This window comes from Microtus ochrogaster, linkage group LG2 (assembly GCF_000317375.1).
Source record: "Microtus ochrogaster isolate Prairie Vole_2 linkage group LG2, MicOch1.0, whole genome shotgun sequence".
Taxonomy (NCBI): Eukaryota; Metazoa; Chordata; class Mammalia; order Rodentia; family Cricetidae; genus Microtus; species Microtus ochrogaster.
In genome coordinates this window covers 32,289,709-32,305,778 of record NC_022028.1, presented here as the reverse complement: position 1 = coordinate 32,305,778, position 16,070 = coordinate 32,289,709, and the positions used below count along the sequence as shown (strand labels likewise).

The window sequence follows — 16,070 nt, the reverse complement described above, 5'->3', positions numbered from 1 at the left end:
TTTGGTTAGATGCAATAGTCTTTTGTATCTATGTTCCTGGGAGATACGGATTGTTTCTTATACTTTCTTAGTCTGGTTGGAGATCAGGGACAACTTTTCTTTTTTTGTTTGTGTGTGTGTGTGTGGGGGTGAGTCTCTGTAGCCCTTGCTGTCCTGGAACTCATTCTATAGACCAGGCTGGCCTCTAGCTCACAGAGATCCGTCTGCCTCTGCCTCCCCGAGTGCTGGGATTAAAGTCATGCGTCACCACCGCTTGACCAATATTTCTTAAAGTGAGCTGGAAATCATGCATTTTCTGAAGCCATTTGTGGAGGGCATTCCTTAACACTGCAGGGATTGGTGATGTCATCAAGAGCTCTGCATTGCTTTTTGGCTTAAAAAAATTAAGCCCTTAATTTCTTTACTCAATAATGGGGCTATTCAGAATTTTCTTGAGATTTTGGTGATTTGTTACCTGCACAATCTGTCCGAACAGTCCCGAAGAAGTTAGTAATCCACCATTACCCTTTCAAGCTCTGTAGGATCTGTAGTTTTGTCCCCGTCATGCCTGATGCTGGCAGTTTGCTTGTGTCAGCTCAGCTGCAGACTCACCATTTCTATCAGTGTGGGTTTGGGCTTCTTCAAACTTCTCTACAGGGGGCCGAACTTATGTTTCATTTATTTCTGACGTCTTGCTAGCTTTTTAGAAACAGCTTTGAGATACATATTTCATACCAGCCAGCTCACTAACCTGACGTGTGTATTTTATAGTTCTTAAACACTCTGGTTCTTGCCCAGTGGCTTAGCCACCAGGTTGTAGTCATCACAACTTAGAACATTTATTAATGACTCAATAGTTACTGTTTTTTGAGACAAGTTCTCTTATGTTCCAGGCTAGCCTCTAACTCACTATGTAAAGGGAAACCTTGAATTTCTGATCCTTCTAGCTATACCACCCCTGGTTTGCACAACTTAGAAATGTTTTTATGACCAGCTGAGGAAAATGTAATCCCTTAGCTATCGGGCCTATTCTCCTCCCCATCCCTGTTTTTTCTCTGTATAGATTTGCTTGGTCTGGACATTTCAAACCTATGGACTCACACAGATTCTTGGTGATTACTTTTCTCATCTGTACTGCACAATAAAATTCCACTGTATGTTCTAGCTAGTTTTGTAGGGTGGAAAATGACTTCTTTCTCTAACAACGTTCTCCTAAGGTTTTTCTATTCTACTGGCTTTGGGTGTCTTCTGTACTTTAACAGGCTACTATAACACGACACTACAGACAGATTTCAAATTCACCAGCAGTAGCTGAACATGATGGTACAGGCCCATAACCCGCCCCAGGGCCAGAGGGCATCGTGAGTGTGAGGCTGGCCTGAATTGCACACTGAAAAACATCCTTAGTTATCCCAGCACTAGGGAGGCAGAGGCAGGAAGATGTTCAAGTTCAAGGCCAGCCTGGTCTATAGAGTTAGTTCCAGGACAGCCATGACTACACAGAGAAACTCTATCTAGAATAAAAAAAATCATAAAAATAAAAATAACCACAAACACTAACTGACACAATTCTTTGTGGATACCGATATGCTCCATAGACTTGGTAGCATAGTCACTGTCTTTGGTATTAATTCCACACCTCTATTCTACAGGTCACAGCTTGTCTTCTGGGAGATTCCTTAGAAAAAGGATTTGACAACATGTCAGATTTCCAGTGTTGACAGATTTGTCTGTGCTGAGTGGATATAGATCTTTTGCGTGTTTATGCACTTACATGTATGTTACAGAGCAGGTGCCTAGGTGTGCGCATGTGGAGGCCAGAAACTGGTACTGGGCGTATTCCTGTATTCCCTGTAAGTCAGGGACCTGGAGCTCAGCGATTCGGACTGTTGGAGTGTTCTGGGGATTCCATCTCCATCTTTCAAGAGGGCTGTCATGCCCACCTGACATTGATGGGGATTCCGGGCTCCAAACTCCAGTCTTGAGCCATCACCCCTGCCCATACTAAGTATATTCTTGTTCTATGCAAGTGTTGCTGCCAAGGCCTTATGATCTAATTTCCTCTCTTCTAAGTCACGAAGTTCACTTATTCAACCAGTTTTCAGTATCTTTACGGTCTGGTGAATTTACAAGTGTATTCATGGCCATTCTGAGTCTGTTCTCAGATATGCAGTATCTGTTTCTAAACTGTAGCGCTAAACATTTTTTTTTTTAAGTTGTCTTGAATTCGAAGCAGTTTCACTATGTAGACCGGGCTGGCTTCAAAGTCTCTATCTGTCTCTCCCTTGAGTGTTGTAACTAAAGGTGTGTAGCACCATGCCTGACTTTTTTTTTTTTCTTTAAAAGCTGTTCTCATCCCTTAGTCTTGCTTTGGGATTCTCTGCTAATTTTCAGTGTTTGTCAATTCTCTTGAGCTCTATAAATCCAAACCCATCTCTGTTTTTACCTTTGCTCATCCGTCCAGTTGCAGATAGATCCTCAAAGCGGTTGCTTCCACCTTTAGCCACCGCGAATGCTGCTGCTATAAACAGAAGCACGGGTGTACAGATGCCCTTGCTTTCAATTTGGAAGGTTTAGAAGAATTGGAACATAACTGTTAAGTTGTCAAACATTTAAAATGTGATACTGCTTTTTGTTCTTTTTTTTTTGGAGAGGGCTGAGGATTGAACCCAGGACCGTGGGCATGCTCAACCACTGAGCGACAACTCTGGCACGTTTATCTTTAAGAGTGTTTTTAGGGGCTGGAGACATGGCTTGGCTCACAGATTTCAGAACATTTTTTGGACCAGAGTTCAACTCCAGCACCTACATGATGGTTACCAAACAACCACAACTGGTTCTAGAGGGTCCGATGGCCTTGCCTGATCTCCGAGGGCACCAAGTTCACATGCGGTACACATACATACATGCAGGCAAAACACTCATGCATACAAAATAAGTCTAAAATCAAAGAGTATATTTAGATCACATTAAGTGTATATTCTTGGCAAAACACCCAATAAATATTAAGTCCCAAGTGTCTCCTCTCCACCCAGACAACCACATACATCCCCGGCATTCGATTACTCTAGGTATCACGTGAGTGGCCGAGAGCATCCGTGTGGCTTATTTCGCCAAGCTTCATCCATGTTGAGCGTGTGTTGGAATTTCCTTTTCTGGCTTGAATATGTTCCTAATGTATATGCCACCTTTCCCCCACTTATTTATTTCTGTACTTAGGTTGCTTCCATTTTACGGTGACTACAAACGGTCCTGTTAGGAGCCCGGGTATAAACACGTCAGCTCTTTGCCTTCATTTCCTACCCAGAAACAAATCCCGCAGGTTCTGAAGAACTTTCACATACTAACAGTCTTCACACATCTTCGACAACACTCTTTTACTGACAGGAATCCTGTAACACTGCTGACTTTCTTAAAGGAGCAGCGAGGCTGAGTGTCTCCCCACGTGTGTACAGGCCATTCCTGGTTTCAACTACTTGCCCCTTTTCCTCATGAACCCTGTGGTTTTCTGGGTGGGGAGCAGCCACTGGCCCCAGTAACCTGAGACTGTAAACGGCACTCCCGCCAAGGGCACCTTTCTAACCACCAGATGTTCTCATGGGGCAGGGGCAGGCCACACATAGCTTATAAAGTTCTTATAGAAGATGTATATATTGTTGTCTTCCTAATTTATCATCTGGTTGCTAACACTTCGTGACAAACCTATTTTCTGGCCTTGAAATCCCTATTTTACTTGTTGCTTCCATGTTAACCAGTGTGGGGTTTTAGTAGCGGAATGGGACCCAAGGGCTCACACGTGTTACTCTATGTTTGAACTATACCACTGGCCTAAAAGTTGTTCTGTTTGTTTTTGAGGTAAGATCTCTCAATGTAGCCCTGGCTGACCTAGAACTTACTATGTAGACCATGCTGTTTTTGAACTTAGAGATGCTTCTGCCTTTGCCTCCCAAGTGCTGAAACCAAAGATGTGGACCACCATACCCATCCTGTTTTTGTTTTCAAGACAAGGTTTCTCTATAGCTTTGGAGCCTGTCCTGGAACTCTGTGAAGATCAGGTTGGCCTCGAACTCACAGAGATCTGCCTGCCTCTGCCTCCCGAGTGCTGGGATTAAAGGCGTGTGCCACCACCACACGGCTCCATCCTGTTTTTAAAGCATCTAAAATCAGTTTAAAGTGCTGAACTTTTTTTTTTTTTTGTTAAAATCTCTGTGATGGAACAGTTCATTTTAATCCCTACTTTCCCAGAGAATTAAAGAGTCAGAGCCCTGGATGAAAAAAGAATTCCCTTATATACATCAAGACCACAACCAGGCTTCTGAATAAGAGAAAGTGTGTAAGTATCATTATTGTAACAACTCATAATCAAAGCATGACTGTGTCTGAAGAAAGTACACTTTTTGTTAGTGTCTCATAAAAGTCTGAAAGTGGGCCAGGCAAGCTAGACTCCAAAGAAACATGTTTTGATTGACTAAAAGTCTAACCACAAATACTAAACTGTAGTTCTATGTAGTAAAGGAGTAACATACCTGTGAGCAGTGTTATTTTACATGAAAAATACCACACAGAAACATTTTTTTAAAAAAGATTTAAGATCATAAATAGGTCACTGTTATAACACGTTTCAGAAAGAAAAAACATTTTGGCTTTTTATAAAACAGATTTCTTTTTTAAAATCAACTCCCTCACTCGTCATTACAAGGACCTGTAACTCCCTGTCTCCTAAGGCACAGTAATTAATCAGAATGCCACCACCACCTGCTGTAGGAGGAACACAGGCAGGGTCCTGGCACTTGGAACAGTAAGTCTCTGGACACCATCAGTCACTGAAGAAAAAGTCTGAGCACTATAGTTGTAGGGCAGTTCTGCTAAGCAGAACTTTTTGAACGAAGTAATTTTCTCAAACCAATTGAATTCACCACTGTTGAGGAGGGAGATCTGGTAAAAATACAGTTTCTTTAAATAATAATAGGAACGTGGACTAATAGATGGAGGCAAAGCCCTTAGGGCCCAGACTAGGGTCCTAGTTTATTACGAGTGTGCACACTCCAGCGAAGGAAGAGCAGGTGGACAGGCTCTTGCACCCCACGCACAGCCTCGCTGGGACCACCATCTACGCAGATGCGCTGAAATCTACAATTGGATGTTTTGGTTTTTTTTAATCTAAACCAAAAAGCTCTTTTAAACAACAGAATTAGGATTCATAATTTTAAATGTCCTGTACTCTGTGATAATGAACTGTAAAATTTTACATAATGTGGTGACTGAGTGTTAATTAAAAAACAAAAAAGCCCATACAATAAGTGATTGTCCACAGACAAAACACGGGACGAGGTTCATGACCGAGTTAACCATGGAGTGTTAGTCAGCTGTAAACGTCTGAAAGTTATCAGCGATTGTGCCGGGCGCATTAGAGGACAACAGGAGCGAGGGGAGCCGGTCTGTCATTCCAGTTCTGACAGGGTGCACGGCCTTCGGAATTCCTGTCCACGTTCATGCAGCCATTTGTTGGATACTGTGAGGAGAAAAAAAAGAGTTTTATTCTCATCTGAAAGCTCAACTAGAACAGTTTCAGCACAGGTTAAAAGCTTAAGATTAAAACTCAGATAAACTTGACAATGCTGGAAAACTCGGATTTCATGTATCTCTGCTGAGGCTGGAATGAGCTGCAAGCGGAACAACATGCAGGGAACACAGCGCTTTCCCTACTCCAAGAACCGCCCCGAAGCCCAGACAGCCTCTCAGCAGTTGATGCTATCTCATCCTCACTCAGCTGTCTTACTTACAGAATGTTTTGGTTTTGAGATGGGCTTTTCTGCGTAGCCCTGACTATTCTGGAATCCACTCTGTATACCAGACAGGCTATCCTTGAACTCAAACATCTGCCCAATTCTACCTCCTGAGTGCTGGGATTAAAAGGCATGCACCACTACAGCTGTTACACACACACACACACCCTTTTTATATACATTTTTAATTGATATTTATTGAGCTCTACATTTTTCTCTGCTCCCCTCTCCCTAGGTCCCCATGCTCCCAATTTACTCAGAAGATCTTGTATTTACTCAGTAGATACATAAATCTAATCTACATGGGAAGTAGAAAGTAAGTCTCAGTGTCCGCATTGTTGTCTAAGTTCTCTGGGACTGTGGTTTGTAGGCTGGTTTTCTTTGCTTTATGTTTAAAAACCACCTGAGTGAGTACATGTGATAATTGTCTTTCTGTGTCTGGGTTACCTCACTCAAAATAATGTTTTCCAGCTCCATCCATTTTCCCCTCAAAATTCAAGCTGTCGTTATTTTTTTCTACTGTGTAAATTTTTTTCCACTATGTAAATGTAGCACATTTTTCTTATTCATTCTTCAGTCGAGGGGCATTTGGGTTGTTTACAGGTTCTGGCTAGGATAAACAAAGCTGCTATGAACACATGTCCTTGTGGCACGATTGAGCATCCTTTGGATATATACCCAAAAGTGGTATTACTGGGTCTTGAGGAAGGTTATTTCCTAATTTTCTTAGAAATCACCACACTGACATCCAAACGGGTTGTACCAGCTTGCATTCCCACCAGCAATGCAGAAGTGCTCCCTTTTCCCCATAGCCTCTCCAGCATAAGTTGTCATCAGTGTTTTTGATCTTGGCCATTCTTTCAGGTATAAGATGGAATCTCTGTCTGATGTGGGGTTAGTGAAGATCTTTTTCCGATCTGTAGGCTGTTGTTTTATCTTGTTGACCATGCCCTTTGCTTTAAAGCAGCTTTTCAGTTTCAGGAGGCTCCATTTATTAATTGTTTCTCTCAGTGTCTGTGCTGCTGTTATACTTAGGAAGTGTTTCTCTGTGCCAATGCGTTCAAGTGTACTTCTCAGTTTCTCTTCTATAAGGTTCAGTGTGGCTGGCTTTATGTTGAGGTCTTTGATCCATTTGGACTTGAGTTTTGTGCATGATGATAGATATGGGTCTATTTTCATTCTTCTACATGTTGATATCCAGCTATGCCAACACCATTTGTTAAATATGCTTTCTTTTTTCCATTTGGTATTTTTTGCTTCTTTGTCAAAAAGCAAGTGTTCGAAGACGTGTGGATTGATATCCGGGTCTTCTATTTTAGATTCCATTGGTCCTTCTGTCTCTTCTTATGCGAATACCAGGTTGTTTTCAGCACTGTAGCTCTGTAGTAGAGTTTGAAGTCAGAGATTGTGATGCCTCCAGAAGTTCTTTTATTGTACAGGATTGTTTGGCTATCCTGAGTTTTTTGCTTTTCCAAATGGAGTACTGTTCTTTTGAGATCCTTGAAGAATTTTGCTGAGATTTTGCTGGGAGATATATATACATATACACACACACACGGATTTCTTCTCCCAAATTTTCTACCCCATTTCTGGTAATACAGAATAAGTCAATGTCACTGACTTGGACAAAATATTTGAACTAGGTTGCCTACACTGGTTACTGTTAACTCCCTGGTACATAGTCTTCATTCATCATTTGGCCATTTTTTTCTTGTATCTTTGCGTCAAAACCCTTTGCTGCTGCTTTAGAGCACTCACATGATGGAGAAGAGCCTTCAGAGCTGTTTCCTTCCCAGTCAGCCTGTGCTCACTGTGGTCCAGCAGTTCCCAAGCATTTTCAGTGAGGGGATTGTAAGGTCTTCCAACCAGGACACCTTACAGTGATTCTAACCAATGGACACATGTAGATGTGAGCATCTGACATGTGGCCACTGACATACTGTAATGTACACACTGGATTAGTATGTATTAAACTTGTTTCGTTTCCTATTTTAGTTGTTAATGGAGGCAATCCTATGCCTGTATGGTCTGAGAGGAGGGCCTCTTAAATACTGCACTGAAGCCAGGTGCTGCCTGAGCTTTAGCCCAAATCTTTTCTGGCACTTAACATACCTAAAAAGTAACGGTTATGTGCTGAGGAAACAAAAATTAAGCCTTCTCAGGCATTGGTCTGCGCTCATTCTGATTACCCATCAGTTCACGCTCTCAGACTGTGACCTTTTGAGGGCAAGATTCTAACTTTTCAACTTGGGAGTCAACTAATCTAATGCTTCTGGAAAACTAGGTAAAATAGAGCACCCACCCTCAAAAACAATCTCAAAAAATGCTCATCTAAGGGATGCAAATTTATACTCAGATCAGGGACAGGCTTAGCTGGATCCTATACAACGTGAAGCCAGATGGCAAATCATGGGAGGAGGCATTTTGTTTTAAGGTGCAGGTTATAAAGTTTCTAAGCAGAGAATACAGGAACTATTTACCCCATTTGTTTCCAACTAGCACGGGACAGGCTGCATGCCGTGTACTGTAATCTCCTTCTCCACTGGCAAACAGATTATACCAGAAGACAGCGGTGCCCTGTGGAGAACAATTCAAAATTATCATCAAATAAAACGCTAGGTTCTCACTTTTCACAGCACTTCTATTTCCTTCTCCTTCTACAGTAGCTCATATGGTTCACTAATTCTGTGAGTCTATGGCTTGGAGGCGTTTTCTTGATCATATGGGAGTTATCATAAGGGTGGATGACAAGAGAGTGTTTCAGTCGGGAATGGTGGTGCACGCCTTTAATCCCAGCCCTCGGAAAGTGGAGGCAAGCAGATCTCTGTGAGTTTGAGGCCAGACTGGTCTACAGAGAACAGTCCGGCAATATGGAGAGAATTATATGAAATCAAATCTTGGGAATTAGAACTCAGTTATTACACTTGTTCCTCTCCCAACCTTTACTTTGAGATGAATGTAGTCTGCAAATGTAACTCAGGGCTGGAAAGATGGTCCACGGGACCCAAGTTCAGTTGTTCAGTTCTTAGCACCCACACGGCAGCTCACAACTGTCTGTAACTCCAGGATCTAACACACATATACAGAAAAAGACCAATAAGATAAAAATAAATACAAGAAAATGTAACTCATTTCCTGGGCCACAAACTGCACGTACAACTCTACTTCAGGAGGAAAATACCCAACAAAACCAAGTTCCACAAACCAAGTGAGCTTACTTTTTTGGGCCAAACACTAGCCCCCACTTCAGGAAACACAGTGGCTCCTCCGGCAGACACGTCACTCATCTGCAAGGGAAACAATTACCTTCAGATAAAATTACATGAAAAACCACAAGATTAAAGAATTTATATTTATTATAAAGGTAGCCTAGAACAAAAACACAAACCTTAAATAACTGAAAAAGCACACACATCAAGGAAATCCATCCTAGTGAAGAGTTTTAAACAACACCACAGGCAGAAATACCAAACACAGCCCAACTATGGGATGTATACGCCACCTCTAAAACAAGTGACTTAAAAACATTGTGCTACCATGCCCTGCTAAACCACTCATTCATTCATTTCTGAGACAGGGTTTCTCTGTAGCTTTGGAGGCTGTAGATCAGGCTGGCCTCGAACTCAACGGAGATCTGTCTGCCTCTGCCTTCCAAGTGCTGGGATTAAAGGCGTGTGCCACCACCACCTGGCATACCACATATTTTTTAAAGATTTATTTATTTATTATGTATACAACACTCTTCCTACATGTATGCCAGAGGAGGGCAGGCGCCAGATCTCATTACAGATGGTTGTGAGCCACCATGTGGTTGCTGGGAATTAAACTCAGGTCCTCTGGAAGAGCAGCTAGTGCTCTTAACCACTGAGCCATCTCTCCAGCCCCCAAACCACATATTTTAAAAATAAGGGTTACACCACTAGCAGATTTTATTTTCTAAACGTAGTAACATCCTAACTACATGTTTTGTTTTTTCCCAGAGCTCAAGATCCAGCCCAGACTTTGAGCTACAGCCTCAGTCACCACCTGCTCTTTTTACGTGACTGTGACTTCGGAATTCATTTCAAATGGTGCGAGCCCATGCCCCTCATCCTGAACCTGGGCAGAATTGAGGGAGTGGTTCAGAGGTGGAGTGCTTCTGAACTGTATGACTTCTAAAAACAGGCTGTAAAAATATCATGTCCATGTAGAATTTTCTTTTTGGGAGACTGGGGATTTGTGAGAACCACGAGTTGTGAGTAGGGTGGCCAACAGAGACCCATCTGCCTAAGCCTTCCAGAAGGGCCAAGTGCTGGACAAATGAGTGCAACTGCAAGAGAGATCAACAGGCATCGTGATGTTAAACCCAGTTAAGACCTCTGCTATAGGAGGAAATAAATGACAGCTATTTAAAACCATTCAGAACATGCATGAGACCATAGGTTTGACCCTCTCCCTCACTGAAGGAAAAATCATTTGGGGGTGATCTGTTATATAACAGAAAAGTTGGATGAAGTGGAACAAATATTAATTCTGGAGTTGGGCATGTAGCTCAGAGGCAGAGTGCTTAGCATATTTTAGGTCCTGAGTTTAACTATTCTCTCTCTCCCTCTCCCGTTCTGTGGTATGTTCCAGTCTGGGTGCTGATTAGCAGACATGCTCAGTTTGTGAAAAGCCGTAAAGCTGCACATTATAAAGTGTGCACATGTAGAGAACGTGTATGGGCAAACAGTCCATATTCTAAAATGTGGAACATCTCCAAGTACTGGAACTATCAATAATTTTGTTGTTATTTCTTGTGTATAAAACATTCCATGTATGCCTGCACACCAGAAGAGGGCACCAGATCTCATTTCAGATGGTTGTGAGCCACCATGTGGTTGCCGGGAATTGAACTCAGGACCTCTGGAAGAACAGTGAGTACTCTTAACCTCTGAGCCATCTCTCCAGCCCCTGGTTTTGTTTTTCAAGACAGGGTTTCTCAGTACAGCCCTGGCTGTCCTGGTACTCACTCTGTAGATCAGGCTGGCCTTGAATTCACAGAGATCCACCTGCCTCTGCCTCCTGAGTGCTGGGATTAAAGGCAGGCATCACCACCACCAGGCAATAATTTTTAAAGAACACCCCTTCCACTTTGAGACAAGCTCTCATAGTCAATGCTGGCCTCAAACTCACTATACTATATACCCAAGGATGGCCTTGATCCTTCTGCCTTCCAAGTACTAGGACTGCAAGCATGCACCCCCAAGCCTGGTTTGTGACATGCTAGAAATCAAACCCAGGCCTTCCTGCATGCTAAACAAATCGTAGAGACCCCCCCAGCCCTTTTTCTATTTTGAGACCCAGGTTGGCTTTGAAGGCACTATGTAGTGCACTATGTAGTCAATAGGAGTGATACCAAATCAACTTCATATAACCTACCAAAAAATCAGTTGAGTCATGGAATGTAGCTGTAACTTACATAGAACAGCCATGTAGCAATTCTATTTCCTGTCCCAAGCTCTCTGAAAGCATCCGGCTCATCTTTCTGTGGATAAAGCAGTAAACAAGTAAAGAACACACCCCAAATATACGGCCAGTGTTCTGTGTCCAAACTAGCCTCTCAAGTGCTTGACTCAGCCCTCACCCTGAAGACTTTTGGGACAATTACTCCAAACTCCAGACCTGTCTTCTGAGTGAATTAGTGTGTTCTATAATGGTGTTAGCAGAAATTCAGGACAGGGGAAGGAAGGGGCTGTGTAGTAGGTGAGCAGTACTGCAGGGAGGCTTGTGATGTATAGTGAGAAGCCTTGAACGTGACAGGAATTACACTAAGTCACGTGTATTAGAGTGCAGCGCCAGCTCAGAAATGAGAACTGGTGAAACAATACCGAGCACTGTGAGCACACCGACGGCGCACTCCTGGTTGGTACTGTGCTGCAGTTATAGGGACACCAGCCCTAGTGTGTGGAAGGTACATACAAGGGCCTCATAGACTTATTTGCTACTTTCTAGCAATCAACTATTATCTCAAAATGGAATGTTTTAGTTTTGTAATGTGGGGCCTGACATCACCAAAAGCCCTGAAATGTTTTAGTATCAGGATTTAGAGGAAGAAACAAAAGTGTTATTTTTGCAGGATTCCCTAGAAAAAGCACACTGGGACCTGAGAGAAGCCAGTAAAGCAGCTGCTCCAGGACACTCTACCCTGAAGAGTGAAGAGGAGCTTGTGGATCACACGGCACAGTGCTGAGAGGGTCAGTGATTATGGTGAGGAGCCCTGATTAAATGAAGATTTGATAATGACACACTTTAATGTTGGCTCTGCTCCCAGTTCGTCTCTCATTCTCAATGCGTTCTCTTTCATACCTATTGCCCAATTCAATCACTTATCTCTCATCTTTCTAAAAGTTAACATTTTTCTATTTAGAATTTCCCTGTGCTTATTTTTCAAATTTTTGCTGCCCCCATCTCTTTCGGCTCTCACACATAGTATACAGTATTCAGTGTCTGACTGCTGCTCGCTACAGTCTTCGGCTGCACCTTATTGATTCAGTTTTTCTTTTGCTTGCTCCTGCCACACTGAGGAACATTACCAAACTGAGCAACTTTAATCCTTCTCGTCTACGCATCAGTAAAAGTCCCAGAGAACAGCTCCCCTCTCTTTCAAGCCACTCTTTTCCTTCCTGACGATGTACTCTGACTAAAGGGTTATGGGAAACCTCAGGCTAGTAACCTGAGCTCCAGGTGCTGACAGCAGTGCTGCTGGACACCTCATCCCCACTGTCCAGTATGACTATGGGAACTTCCAGGCTCACCAATGCATTGAACGGAATGTCTTTTTTGAGTGGTTTTGTTGTTGTTTTCTGCAGACTTCTCAGGATCTCCTGGCACAACTTCCAAGCAGGCAATGGGTTTTTATAGGTGGACGGAATCAACAAAGGTATTCTTCCTGACCACACCTAACCAAGTTCCTCTGAGCGCTCTCCTTAGCCGGGCCTGGTTTCAGAGCATCTCCCTACCTTATCTCATCTCTCTTCAGGCTCCTGTCCCTACTGCGGTGAGATAGCCCACTTACTGCTCAGTTATTGTCTAGGTACTGCCCGTAACCTGGAGTGGAACTTAGTCTCTCACTGAAATCCTGATTACAATTGCACTCTGCCCACTCCCCCAGTAAAGTCTGCCTGTCTTAAACAAGCATTGTGAAGATGTCTTTAACTAAATCCATTTACGTTTAGCTATGCCATGTTTAGTTTCACATACCCGTGCAAAGTCAAAATGGGGCTCATATTGTCCTCCAACTCCATAATTTGCTACCTGAACGAAAGAAACAAAACATGAATAAGAACTATTAATATTACACTCAGGAGCCCAGAGTCTGTATAGCATGGCTGAGGTCCTGAGTCCAAGCCCTAGTATCAAAAAGAAGGGGGAAAAAGGTTAATACATAAAAAAAAAATTCCTTAGAGCCGGGCAATGGTGGTGCACGCCTTTAATCCCAGCACTCAGGAGGCAGAGGCAGGCGCATCTCTGTGAGTTCGAGGCCAGCCTGGTCTACAAGAGCTAGTTCCAGGACAGGCTCCAAAACCACAGAGAAACCCTGTCTCGAAAAAAAACAAAACAAAAAACAAACAAAAAAAAATCCCTGAGAACCTCCATTTTGACCTCTGATATTGTAAGGTAAACTTTAAAAATTTTTTTTTTTTTTTAAATTTTTAGACAAAAAAGGGGAAATACAGCGGTATAGTATTTGGTGGTTTTGTTTGCTAGGTTGGTTTTTCCAGACAGGGTTTCTCTGTGGCTTTGGAGCCTGTCCCGGAACTAGCTCTTGTAGACCAGGCTGGCCTCAAACTCACAGAGACCCGCCTGCCTCTGCCTTCCCGAGTGCTGGGATTAAAGGTGTGCGCCACCACCCGGCAGTATTTGTATTTTAATAAATCTGGCCTGAAGACCAGAGGTAAAGTTAAAAACACTGGAGGTTATGATGACACACACCTTTAATCCCAGTGGGGGACAGAGGCAAATGGATCTCTGAGTTCAAAACCACCCTGGGCTACACAAGATCAATGAAGAAACAAATCCGATGGTGGTGGCTCACACTTTTAATCCTGGGCCTGGGGATTCATGCCTTTAATCCCAGCACTAGAGGGAATCTAAAATGGGAGGAGAGAGAGGCTTAGTTTGCTTAGTCTATGGTCGCCCAGCCTTGGTAGAGGTGAGACTTTCTGTAGTGGCTTTAGCTTTGCCTCTGGTCTTCAGGCCAGATTTATTTATCAAAATACAAATACTATACCACTACACATCACGTGTGTTGGAACCTGTGAAGGCAAGAAGCGGGGCATCAGATCCTCTAGAAATGGAGTTTAGCAGATTGTGAGCTACCATGTGGGTGCTGGGAACTGAACTCTGATTCCCTAGAAGAGTAACAAGTGCTCTTAATCACTCAGCCATCTCTCCAGCCCAACATACTTTAACAAAAATAAGTTTTCTTTTACATAATTTTAAAAAATCATTTTAGGTTAAAGGGAAGAGGCTCACACCAATTCCTGCTGTAAGGTCCTAATACTTCAGATGGTCACTAGGATGCCCCAGTAAAGGAGGCATTTGGTCTAACTCCACTTCATAGGTGTAACTTAGGACACAATATAAAATGAGGATGTTTTTTAACCCTATTCTCCAACACAAATAGACAGTTAAGAGCACTACCATGACAAAGAACAAGTCATCTGTAAATTATTACTCTGTGCATGTTACTGTTATGTTGAGGAAAAAACTGGATCCTCTATGCAGGAGAAAAGTAACAATTCTCGAAGGTTTTAAAAGTAGGGTAAACAGATTGGGGAAGAAAAAACACCTCACAATGAATGGTTTCTAAAACCATCAGACAAGTACCGAGGAAGAGGGCTGCCACAGAGTGAGTGACAATTTCAGCAGCTCTCAGGCTCAGGCAGGTGCCCTACACTCTGCAGTGACCGTCAGCTCAGCTGCTGTGCTGTATTAGCTGCAGTGGCATAAAGCACAGACTGTGCTGCTGGTTCTTCACTTAACAACTTACTACGCTAACCTACACATGAGGCCCAAGGACCAATCACATCCCTTTCAAAGGCTGACACTGAGTACTCTGCAGGTCACACAGACAGCACAGCTGTAGTTGTGTCACCTGCTTATGTCCAGTGATTAAAGCTATGGCAGTCTACTTTGGAAAACAGCCTAAACGCTCTTCAGAGGTTAAGTGCAGGGCTGCCACATGAGTCCACTCTCATTTGTATACACACTCACAAAACACATGTGGGAAGCTCCCATGTTTGGTCCTACAAAAACTTGTATGCAGAATTATTCACAGCAGCAAAAAAGCAGAAGTAACCCAGATATCCACCAACCGATGAGCAGACAGCTCAAAGGAGACTCCAAAAGTGGGGATCCATGCTTCTTAGCAGCATAATGCTTAGTCAAAGAAACCCGACATAAAAGCCACATAATAAGTAAATCCTATATATAAAATATCCAGAATAAGTATACTCATAGAAGCACAAAGTAGCTAGTGGTTGCCAGGGGCTTGGGAAGTGGAATAGGAAGTTACTGCTCAGGGCATGGACAGTTTCTCGCTAGGGTGATGGAAATGTCTGAAAATCATGGTGATGAGGTCATAACCAAGTAAATATACCTAAACCAAGGTAAACTGTATGACATACAAATTATGTCAATTTAAGAATACCTTTTAAAAAGCCAAATTTACCCCAGCCACTCAACAAGCAGAATGGGTCTAGAAATTATCAAGAAAAATTAGGACTAGTGGGACGGCTCGATGGTAAAGGCACCTGCCACCAAGCCTGATAACTGGAGTCCAATCCTGAAGACCCACAGCATATATATTCGCATGCTTTTACCATGATAAAATAAATGTAATTTGAAAATGTGAAAGGTCAGAGTATGCTTACTACTAAGTATAGTAATATATATCTTTCATTTTCAATTTCTGCAGTGGATTATTAAGGTCTTTGAAAGCTATGGCTTACAGGGTCACTTATAGTCCTCAAGTATTACACAAGCCTGTTGTTCAGTGCCAGGAAATCTAACAGGAAGAACCTCTTGAAGAAGTGGAAGTAACTGTAAGAAACTGGTGTAGTAATAGGAGTGGCGGGCTGAGTCCCCAGCACCCCAGCCGCCTGCCCGGCTAGCTTATGCCCGAAATAACACACAAACTGTATTCATTTAAACACTGCTTGGCTCTTTAGCTTTAGCCCTTTTCTCGGCTAACTCTCGCTCCTGGACTAACCCATTTCCAATCATGTGTGTCGCACCCCAAGGTGCGCTTACCAGGAAGATTCTAGCCTACGTCCATCCTGG

The 16,070-nt window shown here is 42.9% G+C and overlaps 1 protein-coding gene across 3 annotated transcripts in view; it reads right to left on the bottom strand.

Annotated features, from left to right (window-relative positions):
- Positions 1-4,299: 4,299 nt before the first annotated feature.
- Positions 4,300-16,070, bottom strand: part of P4ha1 (prolyl 4-hydroxylase subunit alpha 1) — a 57,238-nt gene continuing 45,467 nt past the window's right edge. For all 3 annotated transcript variants that reach the window (XM_005360049.3, XM_005360050.3, XM_026785709.1), the window contains exons 11-15: positions 12,987-13,040; positions 11,206-11,271; positions 8,984-9,052; positions 8,246-8,342; positions 4,300-5,491 (exon numbers count right to left, since the gene is read on the bottom strand). In XM_005360049.3, the coding sequence (XP_005360106.1) occupies positions 5,421-5,491; positions 8,246-8,342; positions 8,984-9,052; positions 11,206-11,271; positions 12,987-13,040 (357 nt within the window). In that variant the 3' untranslated portion in view covers positions 4,300-5,420. The remainder of the gene's footprint in view (positions 5,492-8,245; positions 8,343-8,983; positions 9,053-11,205; positions 11,272-12,986; positions 13,041-16,070) is intronic.